The sequence below is a fragment of the Schistocerca piceifrons genome, chromosome 3 (assembly GCF_021461385.2).
Source record: "Schistocerca piceifrons isolate TAMUIC-IGC-003096 chromosome 3, iqSchPice1.1, whole genome shotgun sequence".
NCBI lineage: Eukaryota > Metazoa > Arthropoda > Insecta > Orthoptera > Acrididae > Schistocerca > Schistocerca piceifrons.
In genome coordinates this window covers 520490432-520516903 of record NC_060140.1, presented here as the reverse complement: position 1 = coordinate 520516903, position 26472 = coordinate 520490432, and the positions used below count along the sequence as shown (strand labels likewise).

Here is a 26472-nt window from a genome sequence, read left to right as displayed (position 1 = left end):
TGGACATTTGGTGTGTGAATGACTTCTATTACCTTTCTTGTAGGTGGATTTAACATATGCTTTCCTCCAACCTCTGGGTACAGCTTTTTGTTCCAAATATATGTGGTCTATTTTTGTTAATTCTCTATGGAATCTGACAAGAATTCCAGTAAGCCCTGGAGCATTGTTCCATTTTAGAGATATCAGCAATTTCTCAATACTACTGACACTAATATCTTAGCAATGTTATAAAAATTAAACTAGGGCACCACTCCTGGATCGTCTTTAGTGAATGAATATTTTAATGTGGAGTTCAGCATTTGTAGTTTTGCTTTGATAACCTCAGTTCAATTTCTGAGTTATCCATGAATGTCTGGACACTTAACTTTGATGTCGCTACCAACGTTATACAACATGAATTTTAAGGGTTTTGTGAGAGGTCTTTAGTATGATTGTGCCTTGGTAGTTGTTGGATGTTTCATGCATTGCTCATTTCAGAGCTAAACACATTTCATTCAGCATCTCTTTCAGTACTTTACAGTGACTGTATGCTATTGGTGGTGAGAGGCAGTTCTTGTCGTCTTGCGAAAGCAGAGGGAGCCTAAACTACAAAGTGAAAATTGGTATGAAGGACAGCTATGCGAGGAGCATTCTGTATTTAGAATCAATAGCTCCTCCTTAAAAAAAAAATGGTCTTATGGAAGACAATTAATGAAAATAAATCACCTGTCCAGTTACTGATTACACTGGCAGTAAAATGCAAGGAGTTTGAAGTATTAGTTACCTTCTTGCCTCACTGAAGAAAATTGCACTGCAGTTCCAATTATCAAATCATTCAACTGATGAAAAATTACAGATGTAAAGAAAAGGGATTACGTAACTGAAAGTAATAGGGTGAAGACCAGTGAACATGATGGAGTAGCTGTTATGTCTTATGGTGATTGCATGTTAGAACCAGCCTGTCTTCCAGCATTAGTTTATCATAGACCTCGGCTGCAGTTGAGTATTGTATGTGATAACAGCATATATAAAAAAAGGAGGTTGCCTGGTATAAGTTTTATTACAGTTTTGAAATAAGCATTTTGTTGACATATGAATTATGTTCTGAAACCCAGTTTGCTTTTTATTAAAGATATGCAAAAGACAATGGGAAACGGTTGAGTTTATACTGTGGCTGAGACACCGGACTCGTACTGAGGAAGAGTCTGGTTCTAATCCCTCACAGACCATCTTTATGTAAATTTTCTGTCCTCCCACTAAAACATTTGAGTCGTGTGTCTTGTGGTGTCTCCACCACACCCTCAGGTCTCTCTCTCTCTCTCTCTCTCTCTCTCTCTCTCTCTCTCTCTCTATTGCTCACTCACTCACTCAACGTACAAAAGAGTTAGTTCCACAGCAATGCTTATTTACAAAGGTGTGATCACATGGGGGAGTCTTACATAATCAGATGTAATGTAATATGCACAATAGGTCAGAATAGTGAATTTGTAGGATTACACCATCATAGAGTAATCAGTGATGCCCATTAAATGCTTATTCATATCATCCACCTCTACAGTTTCATTGCCCTCCCTTTATGTCTACCAAATGCCAAATCTCTTCTGCATTCACCCAACCAACCTTATCTGAGACATCTGCCCTACTGCTCAAGTCACAGCATTCAGAGAAAGTTTAGCAGATGTGAATATGTTCTCTTATAAGTAGAGGGGCAGCAGCAGGGGCAACAGTCTGGATGACTGAATGATCTGGCCATGTAACACTAACCAACAAGGCCTTGCTGTTGTGGTACTGCGAACGGCTGAAAGCAATGGGAAACTACAGCTGTAATTTTTCCCAAGGGCATGCAGCTTTACTGTATGATTCAATTATGATGGCATCCTCGTGGATAAAATATTCCGGAGGTAAAATAGTCCTCCATTCGGATCTCCGGGCGGGGACTACTCAAGAGGATGTCGTTATCAGGAAGAAGAAAACTCGCATTCTATGGATCGGAGCGTGGAATGTCAGATCCCTTAATGGGGCAGGTAGGTTAGAAAATTTAAAAAGGGAATAGATTAAAGTTAGATATAGTGGAAATTAGTGAAGTTCGGTGGCAGGACAAACGAGACTTTTGGTCAGGTGAATACAGGGTTATAAATACAAAATCAAATAGGGGTAATGCAGGAGTAGGTTTAATAATGAATAAAAAAAATAGGAGTGCAGGTAAGCTAAGCATAGTGAACGCATTATTGTGGCTAAGATAGACACGAAGCCCATGCCTACGACAGTAGTACAAGTTTATATGCCAACTAGCTCTGCAGATGATGAAGAAATTGATGAAATGTATGATGAGATAAAAGAAATTATTCTGGTAGTGAAGGGAAATGAAAATTTAATAGTCATGGGTGACTGGAATTCAACAGTAGGAAAAGGAAGAGAAGGAAACATAGTAGGAGAATATGGATTAGGGCTAAGAAATGAAAGAGGAAGCCGCCTGGTAGAATTTTGCACAGAGCATAACTTAATCAATCATAGCTAACACTTGGTTCAAGAATCATGAAAGAAGGTTGTATACATGAAAGTACCCTGGAGATACTAAAAGGTATCAGACAGATTATATAATGGTAAGACAGAGATTTAGGAACCAGGTTTTAAATTGTAAGACATTTCCAGGGGCAGATGTGGACTCTGAGCACAATCTATTGGTTATGAACTGTAGATTAAAACTGCAGAAACTGCAAAAAGGTGGGAATTTAAGGAGATGGGACCTGGATAAACTGAAAGAACCATAGGTTGTACAGAGTTTCAGGGAGAGCATAAGGGAACAATTGACAGGAATGGGGGAAAGAAATACAGTAGAAGAAGAATGGGTAGCTTTGAGGGATGAAATAGTGAAGGCAGCAGAGAATCAAGTAGGTAAAAAGGCGAGGGCTAATAGAAATCCTTGGGTAACAGAAGAGATACTGAATTTAATTGATGAAAGGAGAAAATATAAAAATCCAGAAAATGAAGCAGGCAAAAAGGAATACAAACGTCTCATAAATGAGGTCGACAGGAAGAGCAAAATGGCTAAGCAGGGATGGCTATAGGGCAAATGTAAGGATGTAGAGGTTTATCTCATGAGGGGTAAGATAGATACTGCCTACAGGAAAATTAGAGAGACCTTTGGAGAAAAGAGAACCACTTGCATGAATATCAAGAGCTCAGATGGAAACCCATTTCTAAACAAAGAAGGAAAAGCAGAAAGGTGGAAGGAGTATATCGAGGGTCTATACAGAGGCAATGTTCTTGAGGATAATATTATGGAAATGGAAGAGGATGTAGATGAAGATGAAATGGGAGATATGATACTGCGTGAAGAGGTTGACAGAGCACTGAAAGACCTGAGTCAAAACAAGGCCCCGGGAGTAGACAACATTCCATTAGAACTACTGATAGCCTTGGGAGAGCCAGTCCTGACAAAACTCTACCATCTGGTGAGCAAGATGTATGAGACAGGCGAAATTCCCTCAAACTTCAAGAAGAATATAATAATTACAATCCCAAAGAAAGCAGGTGTTGACAGATGTGAAAATTACCGAACTGTCAGTTTAATAAGTGACAGCTGCAAAATACTAACACGAATTCTTTAAAGACGAATGGAAAAACTGGTAGAAGCTGACCTCAGGGAAGATCAGTTTGGATTCCGTAGAAATGTTGGAACACGTGAGCCAATACTGACCCTATGACTTATCTTAGAAGAAAGATTAAGGAAAGGCAAACCTATGTTTCTATCATTTGTAGACTTAGGGAAAGCTTTTGACAATGTTGACTGGAATACTCTCTTTCAAATGCTGAAGATGGCAGGGGTAAAATACAGGGAGCGAAAGGCTATTTACAATTTGTACAGAAAGCAGATAGCAGTTATAAGAGTCGAGGGACATGAAAGGGAAGCAGTGGTTGGGAAAGGAGTGAGACAAGGTTGTAGCCTTTCCCTGATGTTATTCAATCTGTATATTGAGCAAGCAGTAAAGGAAACAAAAGAAAAGTTTGGAGTAGGCATTAAAATCCATGGAGAAGAAATAAAAACTTTGAGGTTCGCTGATGACATTGTAATTCTGTCAGAGACAGCAAAGGACTTGGAAGAGCAGTTGAACGGAATGGACATTGTCTTGAAAGGAGGGTATAAGATGAACATCAACAAAAGCAAAACAAGGATAATGGAATGTAGTCGAATTAAGTCGGGTGATGCTGAGGGAATTTGATTAGGAAATGAGACACTTAAAGTAGTAAAGGAGTTTTGCTGTTTGGGGTTGAAGTAGAGAAGATATAAAACATAGACTGGCAATGGCAAGGAAAGCGTTTCTGAAGAAGAGAAATTTGTTAACATCGAGTATTGATTTATGTGTCTGGAAGTCGTTTCTGAAAGTATTTGTGTGGAGTGTAGCCATGTATGGAAGTGAAACATGGACAATAATTAGTTTAGACAAGAAGGGAATAGAAGCTTTTGAAATGTTAGATGGGTAGATCACATAACTAGTGAGGAGGTATTGAATAGAATTGGGGAGAAGAGAAGTTTGTGGCACAACTTGACTAGAAGAAGGGATCGGTTGGTAGGACATGTTGTGAGCCATCGAGGGATCACCAATTTAGTACTGGAGGGCAGCGTGGAGGGTAAAAATCGTAGAGGGAGACCAAGAGACGAATACACTAAGCAGATTCAGGAGGATGTAGGCTGCAGTAGGTACTGGGAGATGAAGAAGCTTGCAAAGGATAGAGTGGCATGGAGAGCTGCATCTAACCAGTCTCAGGACTGAAGACCACAACAGCAACAACAACAAGTAGAGTTACATTGTCAGTACTTTTACAGTGAGCATATCTTCTGCTCAATGCATATTCTATGAAGTAAATGTAATTCCTAAGGTTGGTTTTATGATTCATGGAAGGGTTATTTCAGTTTCAGTTTGCAATAACAATCCAGGATAAAACATTTGCAACTTCTAGGCTTGTTAATTCTAGGTGAAAAATTAAACTTTTGATGATTACCACCATCATCTTTGTCAGCGACGACTGGCTGTCATGGCTTGTGCTGTGGTGGACTTGTGGAGCCCATGGACAGCTTCTCATTGGTTGGCATATGTCGTTATGCTGTCATGGATGATGTTAAAGTCTGTGCTGGTGGCACCACCACTGTCATAGGAGTGCAAACAATTTGGCAAATTGCTCAATTTATTCTCTGCATCGAAAGCTTTCTTCCATTCGCTGCTAAGATTATTTCTGGTGTTGAAGTTGTTCCCAGGGACAAAAATTTTGTTTTGCCCAATGGTATTTTGTGTTTTTTTTGTGAGACAGTGCTCACCAACTTTTGATTTCTCAAGTTCCCAATTTTTTACGTGTCTTTGATTTTCTGCACAGTGATCAGAAATTGTACAGATGGACTAATCAGTGTAGTTTCCTCTGCACTCACAAGTGATGATATAAATCCCTGTGTCTGTGAGGATTGTCATTAATTGGGTACAGCATCTTATTTATTTTCTTAGTTTATCAGAAAGTAGGTCTTATTTCTCATCTTTCCAGGTCTGTGCCTATTTTGCTAGATGTAGTACCACAGGTTGCGAGGAGCATAATCAGTGTCTCACCACGTGATTGTTCAACATTTTCATGTTATTTTTTCTTGGAGAGCACGACCTTTATATCACATGCTCTGTAGCCATTCATCGGGACATATAATTCAGATCTTTACTTTCAGACACCAAGTGGTGCTCATCAGAAATAGTTCTAGCTTGGTATATCAGTCTATTTTAAATGGCTGTCCTCGAGATTGTATGGCTGAAATTCTGAATGCTGAGATATAAAATCAACTGAGATAAAATCAGCTTGCAGTACACAGAGCGGCCTTGGTCCCCATCTGTCTCACTCAGATTATAACTGAATTATTATGGCCTGTTACGTTTTATGCTAAAAAGAACTGGTACTTTTCTGTCTTCTTTCTTGGCTATGGTAATATTTGCTTGACTTACTCAGGAGACAAAGCTGCTTTCCTGAAGTCAATAATAGATGAACTAACATTGACTAAACCTATTGTAATTTCCCCTTGAGTGGTGGTTATTCTGTAAGCTTTTCTTTTGCTTGACCAACATATCCTTTTCTCTCCATCTTGACAGTGAACCGGTTGTTTCACTCCTTGCTGTTTATGTGGTCAAGTAATAGATCAAGAGTCAAGAGCTTCAGTGAAAAATGGCCAGTCTGTAAACATGTCATCAACATAATGATAAAATGAAGATGGTTGAAATGGAACAAAATGCATGTTCCTCAAAACATGCTATCAAGAAATTAGCTGCTACTGGAAACTGTGGAGAACCCATAGCCATTCCATCAGTCACTTCATAAAATATATGTCATTACCATGTCTTTTTATCTACATGTCTCTCACCACTTGACTGGGAGTGAGCTGGTATGACCACAGCAGCTCATCAAAGAGCTCATCACAGCATTGTAATGACAAAACAGACAAAACAATTGAATGACTTGCAGTTAAGCTAAGAATGGTGTTATCTAATGGAACAGAACAGAATGTACTGTCATGAAGCCCTCAGGCAAGAACCTATATGGAAGAACTAATTTTTTCCTGAATAGAGGATTAAATTCACTCTTATACTATGCACTGTGCCTACTGTGGATATTATTAGTGAAATGCAACAGACAGTGATACATCTCACACAGGACATCACTGATGGCGTACAAGTTGCCACAAGTTGTGTCTTAACCATAGCCAAGCCTCCCAAGTCAAACAATAGCAGAGCAGAGACAGATGGAATTCCTGCATTGCAAAGAGATAAAGGTCTTATTTTGATTCCAGTTGCAAAGGGAAATACCACTAATGTTCTTTGGAGGACAATACGTTCAAGTGCCTAAAATGGATCCCTACCCTTTCATACAGCAGAAAAATGGTGGAGTTGCTGAAGAATTTTTGTGTATGGGGTGAAGAACTATACCTCCCAGGTGAAACAGATTATCTCAAATCACAAAGAAGGTGTCTCATTGACACATATTGATAGTGTCATTGACACATAATGTTAGTGCTGTTGGTCAAATAATATTTTATTCAGTCTGGATGGACTTTATGTACAAAAGTTAATATGGAAGACACATTGAAAATGTTGGCAGAGCACTTTTTTTGTTGGTGTAATTATAAAGTTGTTCCAACCTTCTTTGACCACCACCTACTTCTTGTATGGCAGTAAATTTTGTGAAATGACTGATGGAATAGCTGTCAGTTTGCTATTGTCTCAAACTGTTGGCTAACTTCTTTATGGAACATTTCAAGGAACACACATGAAATTTGGTTCAATTTCACCCAAACACCTAAGAAGAAAAAAGTCTTGGCTTCAGGTACCGGCAATTTTTAATATCCCTAGTGAGTGCAGAACAACTACATCAATCAGTCCATGTATACCATATCTGACAGCTGTGTAGAATATCAATGGCACATTAAAAGCCAAGAACTTGAGAAATCAGGAGCTGCTGATCACAACCTCGTAAATAAATATAAAATTCTGCTTGGTGGAACAAAACTTATTTTTTAGAGTTGTACATGCTGCAGTTCTAGTACTAATGTGGCTGTAGAAATTAGAATGTGTGAGAGCAACTTCAACAGTGAATATAATTTTAGTGGTGCATGGGCGCAAGATCTCGATGCAGAGAAGAAACGGAGAAATTTGCCAAATTGCTTACACTCCTAGCTGCTGTGGTGGCACCAACAATGCATGCTTTGAAACTATCTGTTGCAGCATGCCAATGTAAGCTGACCAGTCAGAAACCATCCTGAAGCTGCAAAATCCATCACAGCAGCAGCCACAGTGCTCAGTTGCTCCTGGAAAAGGCAATGGTGGTAAATGTCAAAAGTTTAAGGTTTTACCCAGAACTGATATGGGAAGAAGCTCAAGAATGTGTTATTCATTTTCAGATATTTTCATATCATATAGAATGTATTTCCTTAATGTATAATCTCTATGGTATTATCTTCATTTTTAGATATGATTTGATGCCCAGCAGCTATAAGAAATATTATTCTAAATAATTCACTGAATTTCAATTTCATGACATAAGCTGCAATGGGTATAGATGTATTACCCAATTGTGATGACATATGAATATTTGTACCAGATTCAAGTCCTGGTCAGGCAAAAATTTTCATATCTCACAACTGTGTAATTCATGTATATCCACTGCACTGATGTCATGAAATTTGCATTCAGTAAATAATTTGGAAGAATTCTCTTCATTCTCATTTTTTTATTTATAGCTTTGTTTCTTGGCCACTATTTCTCGTAAGAAGGTATTTCTTCTCATTTTTGTTTTGTATTATTACCTCATACACCAGGAAATTTTCTCACATTTTTTCCCAACTGATGTCTGTCTATCTTTAGTGCATTAAGTGATTAGTGAAATGTGAACTTATTTTATTTTCTTATATCTCTATAATAATCTAACAAATAAATTCTTTTTTGTGGCATAGTCTACAGTTTACATTGTGTGCTCATTATATTTCTATGCCATTGTATGACATCACATTTCTCACCCAGATTGTAACTAAATTTTTATGGCTTGTTACATTGTATGCTGAAAAGTACTAGTACTTTTCTGTCTTCTTTCTAGGCTATGGTAATACTCACATGACTTACTCAGGAGACAAAGCTGCTTTCCTGAAGTCAATAATAGAAGAACTAACATTGACTAAACCTGTTGTAATTTCCCCTTCTATGAGTGGTGGTTATTCCGTAAGTTTTTTGGGAAAATACGCTGACCTCATATCTGGTTATGTGCCTGTAGCTCCAGTGGCCTCAGATTCTGTACCAAAAAGCGTTCTCCAGCATATTGAGGTATGTTTTTTTTATGTCTCCCTCTTCCATAAAAAATAAAATTGAAAATCACCTTAAAACATCAATTGTTTCTCTTTTAATGTTGCATACTTTTTCAAGAGTGAAATCATTTCTTGCATAGCTGGTGAAGGCAATTGGAGCTTATATTTTTGGTTAAAAAATGGAGTGATAAACCATTCACCAACAGATGGTTTTCTAATGACATGTTAGCTTACCAATCAAAAAACATTAATTTAACAATTTCACAGAGTCTAGTTTCACAAAGATTTATGCATAAGGTACAATGCTCTTTTCTGTATACATAGTTACAACCAAGGTAAATGATAATGCCAAAACTAATTGTACATTACGTATTCACATTTCATCAATTGTCGCTGCACACACCACACACATCTTTGGACACAAAATATCCATTTTGTTCATTGCCAAATGGTTGATCAAGGTGCAGTTTTGTCTGAATGTGTTATATTATGTTAGAAGATTTAAAAAGATTGTCCTACTACTTTGAATTGTGTTTGATCACCATCACATTTTCAAGAAAATATTATAGTTTTAGACTGAGGTCAGTTAACTTGAGGAGTGGCGCATAGGAAAAACCAACTGTATAACTAACAAACCTGCACTTTATGTTTGAAGTGACATTGTTTTAGAGGCTGTATGTTCGTGTTAATTTCATATTACATGAGTTTAAGAAGGGTGCCATTAACTCACAACTCATATGCCTCAAGTACCAGCAAAGTACAGTGTGTTTTACTGGCATTATTACATCTGAGACTCAATACCCAGTTTGCTTATCAGAATCTGAAACACAAATAGAGGACATTTTAATATCAAACTGCTAATGACATAAACTAATTCCATCCAATCCTCAGAAGAGTTGTCATTTACAGAGAAAAAAACATATTCAACAGGGACTGAGGTGTCCAGTGCATCAGACTTTACCGCAACTGTACTACTCGTTCCTTCACTCTAACTGTATCTCCTCAAGTTAGCTGTGCACTGTGACAGATGCCTGCCTTCCATGTCCAACTAGCAGAATTAAGCAGCTGTGGTGTCTCCTTAGCTTCCCAGAGTTCTTCAGGGGAATGAAAGTTTCTTTTCTGTATGATATGCTCCACACTGTTACAGAGAGCATGCTGAGACAAAGATTATCAGTATACGACAGCTAGTTCAATGCGATACTGATATTGTACGTAGGTAAAGGAGGATGCAGAACTGGCAGTTGAAAGTAAGTTGTAAATCAGGTGTAGCTTCTTTAAAGGGCTGACAATGACATTTTCACACACTATAATAATGACTCACATAGCCATCTTCTTCATGGGCCATCAGTATCTCATGTGTGCTTGCTGTATGTACTCCCATCAGACTGTGATGTATTTTTATGTCACAGCCCTATTTATATCAGAGTTTTGCTCCTGACACTTACTGCCCCCCTTTGTCACATGTAAGTTTTTCTGTACTTATGCCATTATCTTGTGAAATACACTTTTCCTTGATGTTTTCTGGGTATTGGATGAAAAGCCTACAAGAGTCGTTACAGGTGTAGTGCCAGAACTCAGCTCTTGCTTACACTGAAATATATACGCCTGTTTATAAGATTTGTAAAGGCCTTTACAAATGTCTGCTTGTGTCTATGTATGTGCGGATGGATATGTGTGTATGTGCGAGTGTATACCTGTCCTTTTTCCCCCTAAGGTAAGTCTTTCCGCTCCTGGGATTAGAATGACTCCTTACCCTCTCCCTTAAAACCCACATCCTTTCATCTTTCCCTCTCCTTCCCTCTTTCCTGATGAGGCAACAGTTTGTTGCGAAAGCTTGAATTTTGTGTGTATGTATGTGTTTGTTTGTGTTTCTATCGACCTGCCAGCGCTTTTGTATGGTAAGTCACATCATCTTTGTTTTTAAATATATTTTTCCTGCGTGGAATGTTTCCCTCTATTATATTCATATGTTTATAAGATTTGTAACATCCGTATTTCAATTTATTCCTTAATTGTTCTGTACCAAAAACTTGGAGCCTGTGCCATAATACTGGTCTTGTCATGTCTCATGCCATGATTGTTTTCCGGGCATCACTCAGTGATAGCTGATTTGGTTGGCCGTTTTAATGAAGTGCATCATTGATGCTCATTGCACAACCCCTCTCCTCTATCACAAAATTTTTCTTGGAGTAGCCCAGTTTGCAAGAAATTGCCCATCATTATGCATGGTTATACACATTAAACATGTAACCTATCACAGTAAATATATATTTTTTACATTTAACTGTACAGCAAACAATTTCTAATTCTGTAAATAATCTTCATTATAAAATCCTATTTTTTGCATCAGGCAGCGTCCTTTAATCCTTCGTCCACGCGACTGACACAATCTAGGACTCTTTGTTGGTATTGTCAGCTGCATCAGTAAAGAATGTCAGCGGATAATCATTTTTTTTTAAATCAGTCATTTTTTGTTTTGCTGCTTGGTAAATTTTATAGTTTCAGTAGTTTTGCGCATTTGCTAGTTCACTCTTTTCACCATGGATAGATCTGTAATAAGAAAAAAGAAAGCCTTAGATGTTGACAGCTCTTCTACATCTGAGGAAAGTGGATATAAATATACTAATATTCAAAAGAGAACAAAAGTTGTGCTGCGAGAACAAAAGTTGTGCCGCTTTGGTCATCTGGTAACCAGAGAAACATAAAACCAGGATCAAGCATGGTCCAACATAACTGCCACTATAAAGAAGAATATATAAATGTCAGAGTTATGTGGCCAGGTGAGGTGCCAAGCCTACACCAAAATGTATGGTGTTCTGCAAAGTGCTGTTAAATGGGTAAATGAGCCTGTGGTACTGTATTTAACAACCTGAGAAGGCATTTGGAATGAAACCACCACAGTGTCTTTCAAAACCCATGAGAGTATTTTGAACATCTGTGCACTATCATTCAATCATCTTCTGTCATGATGAAAAAATCGATAAAACCTTGGCATCATTCAAATTTCTGAAATGGTTGCCATGAAACAGAGCTTATTTTCCTGGCATACACAGAAATTGTTGCTACTGGAAGCAGTTGAACGGCTTTCAAAAGTACCTTTGTCAAATGATACAGTTCATCATAGGGATTGTGGGTATGGTTGAAACAACCAAGTTTTGGTTGTGTTGGTTTTTTCAATGCTAATTTAACCTTACTGTTAAAACCACTAAAAAACAGTTTCCTATTATTTGTTGTAATAAACGTAGGAATTGAACAGAGATTTAAAAATTTAGCCTTCCTCAGTTTGAAGATATATAGGATCAAAATATTAAATTAAATAGGCAAATAAAAGAAGACTTAGTTTGCTCACTGTTCACTGCTTTTCTCGAAAAGTCATAAGTGGTTGAATTTCTCTTACTGATTCTAACGATTTGAAAACTCTGCTGAAAAACATTTTGTAATCAAGAAACATACCACTATTTGGGCATTATGAATAGTCAGTAGTAAAGTGTGAAAACTGATGTTGAATAAATCTGTTTTTCATGTTAACTTGTCAATTTTCAAGACCACAAGTGGATAAAGGCATATTATGTAGACATGGATAGCAGATCAGCTACTTTCTATTTTTATCGTAAACTATGAATGAGTTGTTAAGCCATAAGTTTTCTCCTCGCATGATATCGCAAGCTTGTTGTGGCTCCTCCCATTTTTAATCTTTTAAAGCAAATGGTGCATTTTACTTTGTTGGTACCATACTTCGGAAAATACTTCCAGATTAAGGATGGTACCATTCTGTAATACAAGTGATGTCGGACGATGACAGTGAGAAACTACCATACAGAGCAGATGGGCAAGTCATGCATACTGCATGCACATGTATACCATCTAATAGGCCACACAACATGGTAACGTTACAGTATTGCCTCAGCAGTGCTGAAACATTTCTTATCCCATGTGTTTGTTGCTTGTTTCTGTCAGCATTGTCATGAAAATAGAATATTTGCTTATCCCATTTTCTGTTATAACCCAATATTTCAAACCAATAGAAATTTTATGTATAAAAAAGGTTTATTTAAAAACCACAAATTTCAGCCCTGTTGCTATAGCTAATTGGCATTTTTCAAACAATGGAAAATCTTGGATGGAATGTAATAATATTGTGAAAAGGAAAGTTGCTACTCACCATATAGTGGAGACGCTGAGTCACAGATAGGCCCAATGAAAAGACTATCACAGATATAGCTTTTGCCCAGTAAGGTCTTTGTCAAATTAGACGACAAGTGCTCCCTCCCCCCACCCCCCCACCCCTCATGCTGAAACAGGAAAATTAAAGTATTTGGTATTAAATAAATCTGTAGATGTTGTTACACAAAAAAACACACACACACACACACACACACACACACACACACACACACACACACACACACACGACTGCACACTCAGTGGAGTGTGGCCTCAGTTGCCTGAGACTGCAGTTGTGTGTGTGAGTTGCATTTGCATGAGTATGTATGTAAGTGCTTGTCGTCTAATTTTGACAAAGGCCTTACTGGCTGAAAGCTATATTTGTAACAGTCTTTATGTTGTACCTGTGGGCGACTCAGCATGTCTGCTATATGGTAATTGATATTTTTTTTCTTTTACGTGGTTATTAGTAAGCAATTAAAAAAAAAAGCCTGTTATAACTCAGGCGAAAGAAATACAGGTAAATACCAGTTACTCAGAACTAAAATAATGGTATCAGTTCTAAACATTCAGTTTTTCCCATCCCTAGTTCATTGGCTTATTATGGACATGTCAGTTGCTTTTCAAAGTAATGTTATAGAAAACAAACACGATAATTTGCGCTGCAGTTAGAGGAATACTGATATTTCTGGCAAACCTCAATTATTATCTCTTGTGAGATTTGTTGTAGATCGAAAATTACTGAGCAGTACCTATTTTGTCAAGAACTGGAAACAACAATCACAGGAGCTGATGTATTTGGTGCTGCTGAGAGTTTCTTTCAAGGTAATGGATTCAAGTGGATGGACTGCATTGCTGTATGTACTGATGGCACTGCTGCAACGACAGATAATATAAAAGGGTTTCTAATTTCTGTTCAGAATAAAAAGCCGTAATTAACAACAACTCATTACTTTGTAGATAGAGAGGCTCTAATGGTGAAGACTATGGATGGAAATCATTTGTGTTATGTCATTCTAACAGCTGTTTTAATGATAAGCTATGTAAAAACTTGTATAAAATCGTGTGTGTTTGAGAAACTCTTTAAAGAAATGGGTGCAGATCATAAAGCATTATTATTCCAGAACAATTTTCATTGACTTTCCAAAAGAAAAATATCTACTAGATTTCAAGAATTTAAAGACAAACTACTTGCATTTTTCTAAAATAATAATAATAATAATAATAATAATTTGATTTATTGAGCTTGTGTACCTTTACAATATTTCCAAATTTACTTACGCACAGCTGATATGAAATGATTATATCATCAAGCAATAAAATCAGCACATTTTTTAAAACACTCTCCCTTTGGACCTCAGCTATAGGAGAGAATGATCTAACTGCATTTCCAACTATGGCACCACACCAAGTGAATTGAACACAGAAGAAAAAGTCAAATAAAGGAACGCGTAAAAGGACGCATATCTGTATTACAAGAAGGGATACCAAAAAATTTCTCTCAACCTTGACTACTGGCCAGGAGAGGTTGATTGTACCTGACAAGGAAGACATCTCAAAACAGAATCGAACACCTCTGAAAAAGAGCAACATATCAAAATATCATTGAATACAGTCCTGAGATTGAAATTTAAAGATACTGATCCCGACATTTTTCAGATCTCAATAAAAAGTGAATATCCAGATATTACAAATACAGCAGTATCTCTTTTATGCCCTTCTCAGCATCCTACGTGTGTGTGTGTGTGTGTGTGTGTGTGTGTGTGTGTGCGTGCGTGTGTGTGTGTGCATATCCTTTACATTGGAGAATATAAAATATGACAACAGGTCTTACCTCCTTATGTGGATGGTGAGATGAGAGTGTGTCTTTCAAGAGTTTGTCTGTGTGGCATAATAGCACCTCTGCTAACTAAAATATTCAACCAGTCTTTGAACAGGGATGCTTTCGTGATTTTTTGAATTATGCCAAAGTCAGACCTCTGTTCAGAAAGGGTTGAGGAAAGAAATGGGAAACTATCGGCGTGTTTCTATTCTTCCAGTCCTATCAAAAGTGTTAGAGAAAGTAGCTGCAAACAGGATCAAACACTTTATTGTAAAAAATGATATTATCATAAGTAACCAATTTTTCTTTCAACCAGGAAAAAAACACTCTGGATGCAGTAAATAACTTTATTGGAAAGATAGGCAAATCATTGGATCACAGGAGTAAAGTTGCATATATATTCTGTGACCTCATAAAAGCATTTGACTCCGTGAACCATGACTTGCTTATCTACAAATTAACAAACACAAACATACACACAAAATTCAAGCTTTCGCAACAAATTGTTGCCTCATCAGGAAAGAGGGAAGGAGAGGGGAAGACGAAAGGAAGTGGGTTTTAAAGGAGAGGGTAAGGAGTCATTCCAATCCCGGGAGCGGAAAGACTTACCTTAGGGGGAAAAAAGGACAGGTATACACTCGCACACACGCACATATCCATCCACACATACACATATTGTGTCTGTATGTGTGGATGGATATGTGCGTGTGTGCGAGTGTATACCTGTCCTTTTTTCCCCCTAAGGTAAGTCTTTCCGCTCCCGGGATTGGAATGACTCCTTACCCTCTCCTTTAAAACCCACTTCCTTTCGTCTTCCCCTCTCCTTCCCTCTTTCCTGATGAGGCAACAATTTGTTGTGAAAGCTTGAATTTTGTGTGTATGTTTGTGTTTGTTTGTGTGTCTATCGACCTGCCAGCGTTTTTGTTCGGTAAGTCACCTCATCTTTGTATTTATATATAATTTTTCCCACGTGGAATGTTTCCTTCCATTATATTGTTATCTACAAATTAGACAGATATGGGATGAAGGACACTGCTCTAAATTACCTAACATCATACTTACACAACAGAAAACAAAGGATAACTATTACCTCAGATGTGGTGAATTATTATTCTAAACGAAGTGCAGTATCACAAGGTGTGTGTCAAGGCTCCATTTCGGGGCCAGTCCTTTTCCTGTTCTACATACATGACTTACCCATAAATATAAATTTCCCATCAGTTCTATCTACAGATGATACTTCTGTTTTGATTGAAGATGATGGTGCAGAAAAAATTCCAAGCTCCAGCGTAAGCACACTGGATACTTTAGAAAACTGATTCCAGTTAAATGGATTGAAACTGAACTTTGAAAAAAAACCATATGGGACATTTCAAAACTGAAACTCAAAATATGTGGACCTTAAAGTACAACATAACAATCAACCTATGAAAGAAGTTGACGCAGTCAAATTCCTCGGACTAAATGTGGACAAGAACCTAAGCTGGAATACACATATTGACTTCCTATCAAACAAAATAAGCAGTTTTACATTTGCAATGCAAATACTAGCAATTCCACTGACTTGCGTACACATAAAACTGCTTACCATAGTTATTTTGAATCTGTCATTAGATTAGATATGGGATAATTTTCTGGGGAAGTTCAAGTAGTGTACCTCAAATACTGAAGAAAATTGTCTGATACATGTGTACTGCACAGCAAACAGAGTCTTGTCACCCATTATTTTGGAAACTACAAATCCTAACTTTTCCCTCCATATATATTTATGAAATTATAATCTTCCTACAAAACAAGCAAAAATTATTTGAGAAGAAACATTTTAACCATACATATAACACAAGAAATAAAAATAATTATATGCTACCCACACACCAGTTGAAATTATATGCAAGAAGTTAATACGCAAAAACATATTTAATACAAATCCAGAAATTTTAGAAAAGAGGCTATAGCAGATTCTGTGGGAGAAATGCTACTATTCAATAGAAGAATTCACAGAGGATGAAAGGATAATTTGAGCAATGGGTAATTAAGTGTTAGATTTTATTGTATGTATGTGTAACAAATTTGTACTATTATTATGATTCTGTTTGTTAACATCAGCTTTGAGAGATTAATAATGAAGGCAGCAGAGCATCAAGTAGGTAAAAAGACTGTTGTAACCACAACCAACAGTGGGAACGCCTTGGGCTGCGGATCGGAGCCGCCAGGTGGGGAAGCCGCCGGCGGTGGAGCACGCACCACCAGGTAAACACAGGACGAGTCGGACAACAGACCAATGGCAACTGACTACAACCGACTATGAGCGACACAACAAGGAAGAGATAAACAACAGAGGCTTGTGGCAACCACAACACCAAACACCAAACATAAATCCACTCGGAACCAGAGCCAGGCAAATGTCAACAACGAGCAACGACCAGAACGCAGTACCGCCGAGATAGAAACAAAATCCAGAGCGAGTACCAGACTGGCTGGACTAGGGCAGAGCGGGTCCCTATATACAAAACAGGAGAGAGCGGCTATTGGCCGCTGTCTGCACGTGGCTTAGCGGTGGCGCCCTCACTGCGTGGAATAGCCGCCGCGGAGGTGGAGCCCTCTATGGGCTGACCACGTCCATTTGTTCTGCCGCGTGTTCAACTTCCACGGCAGAAGGTACTAGAAAGACAAGGGCTGGTAGAAATCCTTGGGTAACAGAAGAGGTATTGAATTTAATTGATGAAAGGAGAAAATATAAAAATGCAGTAAATGAAGTGGATGAAAAGAAATATAAATGTCTCAAAAATGAGATTGACAGAAAGTGCAAAATGGGTAAGCAGGGATGACTAGAGGATAAATGTAAGAATGTAGAAGCATTTATCACTAGGGGTAAGATAGATACAGCCTACTTGAAAATTAAAGAAACATTTGAAGAAAAGAGAACCACCTGTATGAATATCAAGAGCTCAGATGGAAAACCAGTCGTAAGCAAAGAAGGAAAAGGAGAAAGGTGAAAGGAGCATATAGAGGGTCTACACAAGGGAGATGTACTTGAGGGCAATATTATGGAAATGGATGAGGATGTAGATGAAGATGAGATGGGAATGTGATACTTCATGAAGAATTTGACAGTGCACAGAAACAAGGCCCCGGGAGTAGACATTCTGTTAGAATTGTTGATAGCCTAGAGAGAGCCGGCCGTGACAGACTTCTTCCATCTGGTGGGAAGGATGTATGAGACAGGCAAAATACCCTCATACTTCAAGAAGAATATCATAATTCCAATTTCGTAGAAAGCAGGTGCTCACAGGTGTGAAAATTTCAGTTTAATAATCCACGGTTGCAAAATACTAACATGAATTCTTTACAGAAGAATGGAAAAACTGGTGGGAGCTGACCTCAGGGAAAATCATTTTGGATTCCGGAGAAATGTAGGAACATGCAAGGCAATACTGATCCTAAGATTTATCTTACAAGATAGATTAAGGCTGTTTACAATTTTTACAGAAACCAGATGGCGGTCATAAGAGTTGAGGAGCACAAAAGGGAAGCAGTGGTTGAGAAGGGAGTGAGGCAGGGTTGTACCCTATCTCTAGTGTTATTCAATATGTATATTGAACAAGCAATAAAGATAACAAAAGAAAAATTTGAAGTAGGAATTAAAGTTCAGGGAGAAGAAATAAAAAGTTTGAGATTTGCTGATGACATTGTAATTGTGTCAGAGACAGCAAAAGACCTGGAAGAGCAGTTGAACAGAATGGACAGTGTCTCGATAGGAGGATATAAGATGAATATCAACAAAAGCAAAACGATTATAATTCAATGTAGTAAAATTAAATCAGGTGATGCTGAGGGAATTGTATTAGGAATCAAGGCACTTAAAGCACTATCTAGGTTTTGTTATATGGTCAGCAAAGTAACTGATGATGGCTGAAGTAGAGAGGATATAAAGTGTATACTGGCAATGGCAATAAAACTGTTTCTGAAGAAGATAAATTTGTTAACATTGAGTATAGATTTAAGTGTCAGAAAGCCATTTCTGAAAGTATTTGTATGGAGTGTAGCCGTGTATGGAAGTGAAACATGGACGATAACTAGTTTAGACAAGAAGAGAATAGAAGCTTTCAAAATGTGCTGCTACAGAAGAATGCTGATGGGTAGATCATGTAGATGGGTAGATCACGTAACTAATAAGGAGGTACTGAATAGAATTGGGGAGAAAAGGAATTTGTGGCACAACTTGACTAGAAGAAGGGATCGGTTAGTAGGACATGTTCTGAGGCATCAAGGGATCACCAATGTAGTACTGGAGGGAAGTGTGGAGGGTAAAAATCGTAGAGGGAGACCAAGAGATGGATACACTAAGCAGATTCTGAAGGATGTAGGTTGCAGTAGTTACTTGGAGATGAAGCAGCTTGCATAGGGATAGAGTCGCATGGAGAGCTGGATCAATACAGTCTCTGAACTGAAGACCACAACAACAACAACAACAACAAGTACCAACAACAACAACAACAACAACAAGTACCTGTGAAGTAAATGTGCTTTCTGCACATTTACTGATCTGGAAATTTTACACTTAAATCTCAGCACTAACCACACCTGACGGTTATATTTACATTCTGATATTTATGGAAATGTGAATCCTTTTAAGTGACTTATCCACGCTTAAAACAAAAAGAATACAAATTTTGAAATTTAGGATGATGGCTTTTGCCTTTTATGGGATATCTTTTGAAAATATCTATGCAAAACAACCATGCACTGAAGTGCCGAGCATAACCTGGAACATCCACATTTTCTCATCAAGGGAAAACTGCCACATTTTAAAACAGGAATGACATCATATTCAAAATGGAAAAAAAAACTCTGCAATATAGTCTCTCTTTTTCATTGAAAATTCTTACTTGACTGAAGTAAAAAATAATTGTAGGCAGCGTTTTATATTGACTCTCATTCTTTATAATGAAGTAAATTTATGCTTCATGCAGACTGAGTAGAAAAATTAGAATAATGCTTAGTAAATCACATGATATTGATATTTTTTATTGTAGATTGAATACAGATTCTGGAAGTTTACAGGATACAATTTTCAGTTTTGCTAAAATCTTTTTTTTCTCCCCCAGGTTCCTACACTAATAGTCTATGGAAGTGATGACAACACAGGTTTAGCAGAAACTTCATTTAAAAATTTGAAAGTGCTACCTAATAGCAGGGAGGTAAAGATTGAAAAGGCCGGTCATCCAGCGTATCTCAACCAGCCCGAGTTGTGGCATAAACTGTTGTATAACTTTATGAAGTTATTGCAGTAAGTTAGAGGTTATTTTACAAAGCTATGTACTGTCAGAACTTAAAAAAAATGTATTGTCAGCTGGTTATGCCACATGATGTGATACAGTATTTTTGAGTGATATGTAATATTTTTATAGGTGAAAAGTTTGTGCATACATTCTTTATTCTTCATCAGATTCTTGAAACAGAATTTAACATTGTATGTGGCGCATGTGTCATTATTTCTGTATGCTCTGTCTGCTGTGTAGTGAGTAACTGTCATTGGCTCATTGGTTTGTTCTTTTGTGAAATGTTGAATGGCAAAGTAAGATAGCCTTGGTAAATTTAATAAAGACTGATTCTCACAGGCTAAACTGCATTTTGTCTTTTGTATCCCCTACCTTCAAAAGAGGTGGTCCCTCTCAACCTGGGACTCTGAGTGAGTGTTTCTCCATTCCAGTCTTCTCCTACTTATTCCTCTTTCCTGCCCAAGAAAGGAACTTACAAGGTCAAACACCTACATATAGTCTTTTTTTTCTATTTTTTAAGGTTTCATTCAAAAATCCTGTTCTAATTTTGTCTCCTGGAGATAAGTACTGATCGGTCATTCTTCTCCTGTTGTTTTACATGCTACTTAATTACATTTAGACTGTTCATTTGTGTATAGTTTGAGAATTGTTTATTTTTTAGCAATTGTATTTATCCTTTCTCCATACAGTGGAAATTTATATTTTATTCTGTAAATGAAATTTTAGTATTGCATTTGGAAGAATAGTGTTTAAAATTTTTGGGCCAACCATTGTGTTAATTTCCCTGCTTTGTATAAATCACATTGTGTGGAGCTACAGTTCATTCCTTGCTCATTTTTTCCCAGTAGTCCCTTACTCGACAACACAATATACCGGGTGATCAAAAAGTCAGTATAAATTTGAAAACTTAATAAACCACGGAATAATGTAGATAGAGAGGTAAAAACTGACACACATGCTTGGAATTACGTGGGGTTTTAGTAGAACCAAAAAAGAAAAAGTTCACAAAATGTCCGACAGATGGCGTCAGTTACTGCACATGACAATTGCATATAAAAGGCGCTGTAGTGAGAGACAGAATCTGATGCGCCAGCAGTCGCAGCATGTTGACGTTACCTTTTAGTGAAGCTGTATTATCAGAATGAGGAACTTGCTAGTTCAGCGTTACAATCCTATCGCCATAGGAAGGTGATTCGAATGGGTAAAGGTCCATTGACAAATGCAGTTGTGCCGAGAATGATTTTGAAGTTCGAAGCCACGGGATGTTTATACGATAGACCCCGTAGTGACCGACCAAGCACAAGGTGTAATGCTGCTGAGACAGTTCAGGAAAAAATGGAGACTGGAGCGGGTTCGTCTATGCACGGGGAAGTCAGCTCTCGTGCAGTTGCATGTCGCACCGGCATTCCATACACTACTGTTTGGTTGGCACTGAGGCATACCCTCTGATGCTATCCGTACAAAATCCATCGGCATCATGAACTGTTACCTGGTGATTTAGTGAAGCGGAGGGCATTTGCGGTGTGGGCATTTCAAAAGATGGCGGAAGATGACGATTGGTTGAGTAACGTGTTGTGGACCGGCGAAGCTCGTATCACGCTCCTAGAGTCTGTCAACGCCCACAACTGCAGAATTTGGGCTACCGAAAATCCTAGAACTGTCGTGGAAACTCCATTGCATGATGAGAAAGTCACGGTATGGGTTGGATTTACCACATCTACCGTTATCGGGCCTTTTTTCTTCGAGGAAATGCGTGAGTCTGGTTTTGTAACTGCTACCGTGACAGGTGAGAGGTACACCGATATGTTACAGAATCGCATCGTCCCCAGCCTGGCTGATAAACACCTACTGGAACGTACGATGTTTATGCAGGATGGTGCTCCACCCCATATTGCTAGATGCGTGAAAGATCTCTTGCGTGCGTTATTTGGTGGTGATTGTGTGCTCATCTGCCACTTGCATCATGCTTGGCCTCCCAGGTCCCCAGACCTCAGTCCGTGCGATTATTGGCTTTGGGGTTACCTGAAGTTGCAAGTGTATCGTGATCGACCGACATCTCTAGGAATGCTGAAAGACGACGTCCGACGCCAATGCCTCACCATAACTCTGGACATGCTTTACATTGCTGTTCACAACATTATTCCTCGACTACAGCTATTGTTGAGGAATGATGGTGGACATATTGAGCATTTCCTGTAAAGAACATCATCTTTGCTTTGTCTTACTTTGTTATGCTAATTATTGCTATTCTGATGAGATGAAGCGCCATGTGTTGGACATTTTTTGAACTTTTGTATTTTACTTGGTTCTAATAAAACCCCATGTAATTCCAAGCATGTGTGTCAATTTGCTTCTACACATGTGTGCATTCATTGGGTCATGTACTATTACACCCATCCTCCAAGTGGTGTGGTGTTGAACAGTTTTGTAGGCTTCTGTGACATAGATGAATTATGCCTGTGTTCCAATTGCCTACTGTCTGTGACAGATGAATTATGCCTGTGTTCAAATTGCCTACTGCATGCACACACAGTAACCTACAACTCTGACACATTCATTAGCCAGCTGCTGCTGTTCTTCACATTAAAATTCAGCATGAGGATTTTTTATTCTCCCATAAATATTGTGGGAGTGCATCCATTGTAGAGGCAAGCTGAGGACAACATTTTTATGCTTGAAAACATTGAAAAAAATTTCGGTAATAACTGAAAAAAAGGATTTTTGAATGTATTTATATGGAATATTTGTCTTTTGCTGTCGGTACTGTACCTCCACAATTGGTAAAAAGACCGAGCAAGGTGGTTCATTGGTTAAGACAATGGACTTATATTTGTGAGAACAATGGGTAAAACCATTCAGATTTAGGTTTTCCATGATTTCCATAATTTGCTTATGGAGAATGCTGAGATGGTCCATTTGAAGGGGCACAGCTGATTTCCTTTCACTACCATTCCCCAATCTGAGCACGTGCTCTATCTCTAGTCACCTCAGTGTTGCTGTGTCATTAAACCGATCTCTCCATTCCTCCTTTCTGTTGTTAAAAATATTTCTGATACATCCCATTCACCTGGAAAGCCACAGGACTGTGCATGGCAGATGGTACTTTGTACCAGTACTTGTGATTTTCTATCGTATTCCATTTACATATGAACCACTTGTATGAATATCAAGAGCTCAGATGAAAAACCAGTTCTAAGCAAAGAAGGGAAAGCAGAAAGGTGGGGAGAGTACATAGAGGGTCTATACAAGGGTGATGTAATTGAGGGCAATATTATGGAAATGGAAGATGACTTAGATGAAGATGAAATGGGAGATACGATACTGAATGATGAGTTTGACAGAGCACTGAAAGACCTGAGTCAAAACAGGGCTCCAGCAGTAGACAACATTTCATTAGAACTACTGGTAGCCTTGGGAGAGCCAGCCCTGAGAAAACTCTACCATCTGGTGAGCAAGATGTATTAGACAGCCGAAATACCCTCAGACTTCAAGAAAAATATAATAATTCCTGTCCCAAAGAAAGCAGATGTTGACAGGTATGAAAATTACCGAACTATCAGTTTAATAAGTCACGGCTGCAAAATATTAACACAAATTCTTTACAGATGAATGGAAAAACTGGTAGAAGCCAACCTTGAGGACGATCAGTTTGGATTCAAGAGAAACGTTGGAACACGTGAGACAATACTGAACCTACAACTAATCTTAGCATTTATAGCATTTGTAGACTTAGAGAAAACTTTTGACAATGTTCACTGGAATATTCTCGTTTCTGAAGGTGGCAGGGGCCAAATACAGAGAGCAAAAGGCTATTTACAATTTGTGCAGAAACTAGATGGCAGTTATAAGAGTTGAGGGGCATGAAATGAAAGCATTGGTTGGGAAGGGAGTGAGACAGGGTTGCAGCCTATCACCAATGTTTTTAAATCAGTATATTGAACAAGCAGTAAAGGAAACACGAGAAAAAATGTGGAGTAGGTATTAAAATCCATGGAGAAGAAAAAACTTTGAGGTTTGCCAATGTCATTGTAACTCAATCAGAGACAACAAAGGACCTGGAAGAACAGTTGAACGGAATGGACAGTGTCTTGAAAGAAGGATATGAGATGAACATCAACAAAAGCAAAATGAGGATAATGGAATGTGGTCGAATTAAATCAGTTGATGCTGATGGAATTAGATTAGAAAATGATACACTTAAAGTAGTAGATGAGTTTTGCTGTTTGTGGAGCAATGCAGCCAATGATGGTCAAAGTAGAGAGGATATAAAATGTAGACTGGCAATGGAAAGAAAACCGTTTCTGAAGAAGAGAAAATTTTTAACATCGAGTATAGATTTAAGTGTCAGAAAGTTATTTCTGAAAGTATTTGTATGGAGTGTTGCCTTGTATTAAGTGAAACATGGAGGATAACTAGTTTAGACAAGGAGAGAATAGAAGCTTTAAATGTGGTGCTACAGAAGAATGCTGATGGGTAGATCATGTAGATGTGTAGATCACGTAACTAATGTGGAGAAATTTGTGGCACAACTTAATTAGAAGAAGGAATCAGTTAGTAGGACATGTTCTAGGGCATCAAGGGATCACCAATGTAGTACTTGAGGGAAGCATGGAAGGTAAAAATCATAGAGGGAGACCAATAGAGGAATACACTGAGCAGATTCAGAAGGATGTAGGTTACAGTAGTTACTCGGAGATGAAGCAGCTTGCACAGGGATAGAGTAGCATGGAGAGCTGCAGCAAACCAGTCTCTGGACTGAAGACCACCACAACAACAACATGAAGTTGGGAGAAAATAAGTTGCTGAATTTGGCTTGTCGTCCATCTTCTGTATACAAGATGATTGTGAATAAAAACAATCTATGTTTCAAATGAATAGTAGAACCTGTGCTGGGGGGAGATCAGTCTCTATTCCTTGAGAAATGTCATTATGTTTGGATTAGGATTTCCTGTAGGATCTTTCAACATATTTGTGTTACATACGTTGGTCTTTAATTCTGTGGATGCATTTCTTTTGCCCTTTTATTAACAGGAGTGACCTGTGGAGGCAACGGCGGCAGGGAGGGGGGGATGCTTTCCTCATCTGCAGTGTGTGTGTATGTGTGCAATAAGCCACATTGCCCTGTTCTGTCAAATGAGCAGGACCTCAGACCACAGAGAACTCCACTAGGTTTGCTAGGTATCAGCTTGATGCTCTGAAGGCTTCCAAACTATGAGGTCATAAGCTCAACAATTTTTCTGATCTGGACATATTTTAGTGGCCACCATGCAGTGAGGGAAAATTGTATGCTACAGGAAACAAGCATCTGTGCTCAACTGACTGGATCTATATGCTGGGGTTGTAGATGGCTGTTGAGTTGATATAGTCATTCACGAGGAAACTCTTGAGTTGTTGCCTCACATCAGTGTTGTTATGCTTGTCCTGATAACTTGTGGCTCTGTCTGGATCAACCCAAATTTCCCTTGTTAATGTCAAATTCAGAATCTGAAAACGTTAAATATGAAGTCCCATACTGGCTTGTCAGCTCTTGACCTGCAAATATATTGGAGTACCCTTCAAAATCTTTTGCTTCCGTAGATGGTACAGATGTACTGATAAAGGATGCAAACATGTCAACACCAGACATACCCAGGAGAACAGTGGAACCGGCTTACAACAGATTTGCTGTAAACAACTTGACTTCTATTTTTCCTCACAAAAACTCATGTTACTTCATAGAAACCAAATAAAAACACCTTACAAGAACCAGAATAGAGATCAGTGTGCATACACTAATTTAAATTCTGTGTATAAAATTTCTTGGCATCCACATAGATAAGAAAGATGAAGTGGAATCAGCATGTGTAATTATTCAAAACACTCAGTTTTACTCGTTTTACATGTAGAAAATTCTCTTACTGTGTTGTCCTGCAAATGAGATGGCTAAAATACTTCATCCACTTTCACTGAATACTGCCTCGTGAAATCATCTTCTGGGACTGTGCAGCTTAAGTGAGAAAAGCTTTTATTCTGTAAAAGTGTACAGTAGGAGTATTGTGTAAGTTGGTAACTGAACATTATACAGATGGCTCTTCAGGAACCTTGGAGTTGTTACACTTATGTATTAATACACCTATTCCCTAAAAGTACAGGGTGAGAGTTATTAAACTGTATGAAAAAAAAAGTAAATTAGTTACAAACTACAGCAAGCACACACTTTAATCAGCTTGCAAATGTCACTACAGATATCCAGATTTAGGTTATGATATGTTCGATATGCCTGCCTTCCTTGGTGATGATGTGGTGCAGATAAATAGCAAAATTCTGCATGATCCGCTGAAGTGATGAAACTTTGATGATGTTGATGACCTCCTGAATGGCTGTTTTCGGCTCAGCAATGGTTTTGGGATTATTACTGTACACCG

The 26472-nt window shown here is 38.2% G+C and overlaps 1 protein-coding gene across 1 annotated transcript in view; it reads left to right on the top strand.

The window, feature by feature from the left end:
• The window catches only part of LOC124788295 (protein ABHD14B-like), a 52910-nt gene extending 32497 nt beyond the window's left edge, over window positions 1–20413 (top strand). The window contains exons 4-5 of the mRNA XM_047255528.1: window positions 8596–8819; window positions 19895–20413. Coding sequence (XP_047111484.1) covers window positions 8596–8819; window positions 19895–20080 — 410 coding nt within the window. The 3' untranslated portion in view covers window positions 20081–20413. The remainder of the gene's footprint in view (window positions 1–8595; window positions 8820–19894) is intronic.
• Window positions 20414–26472: the final 6059 nt, after the last annotated feature.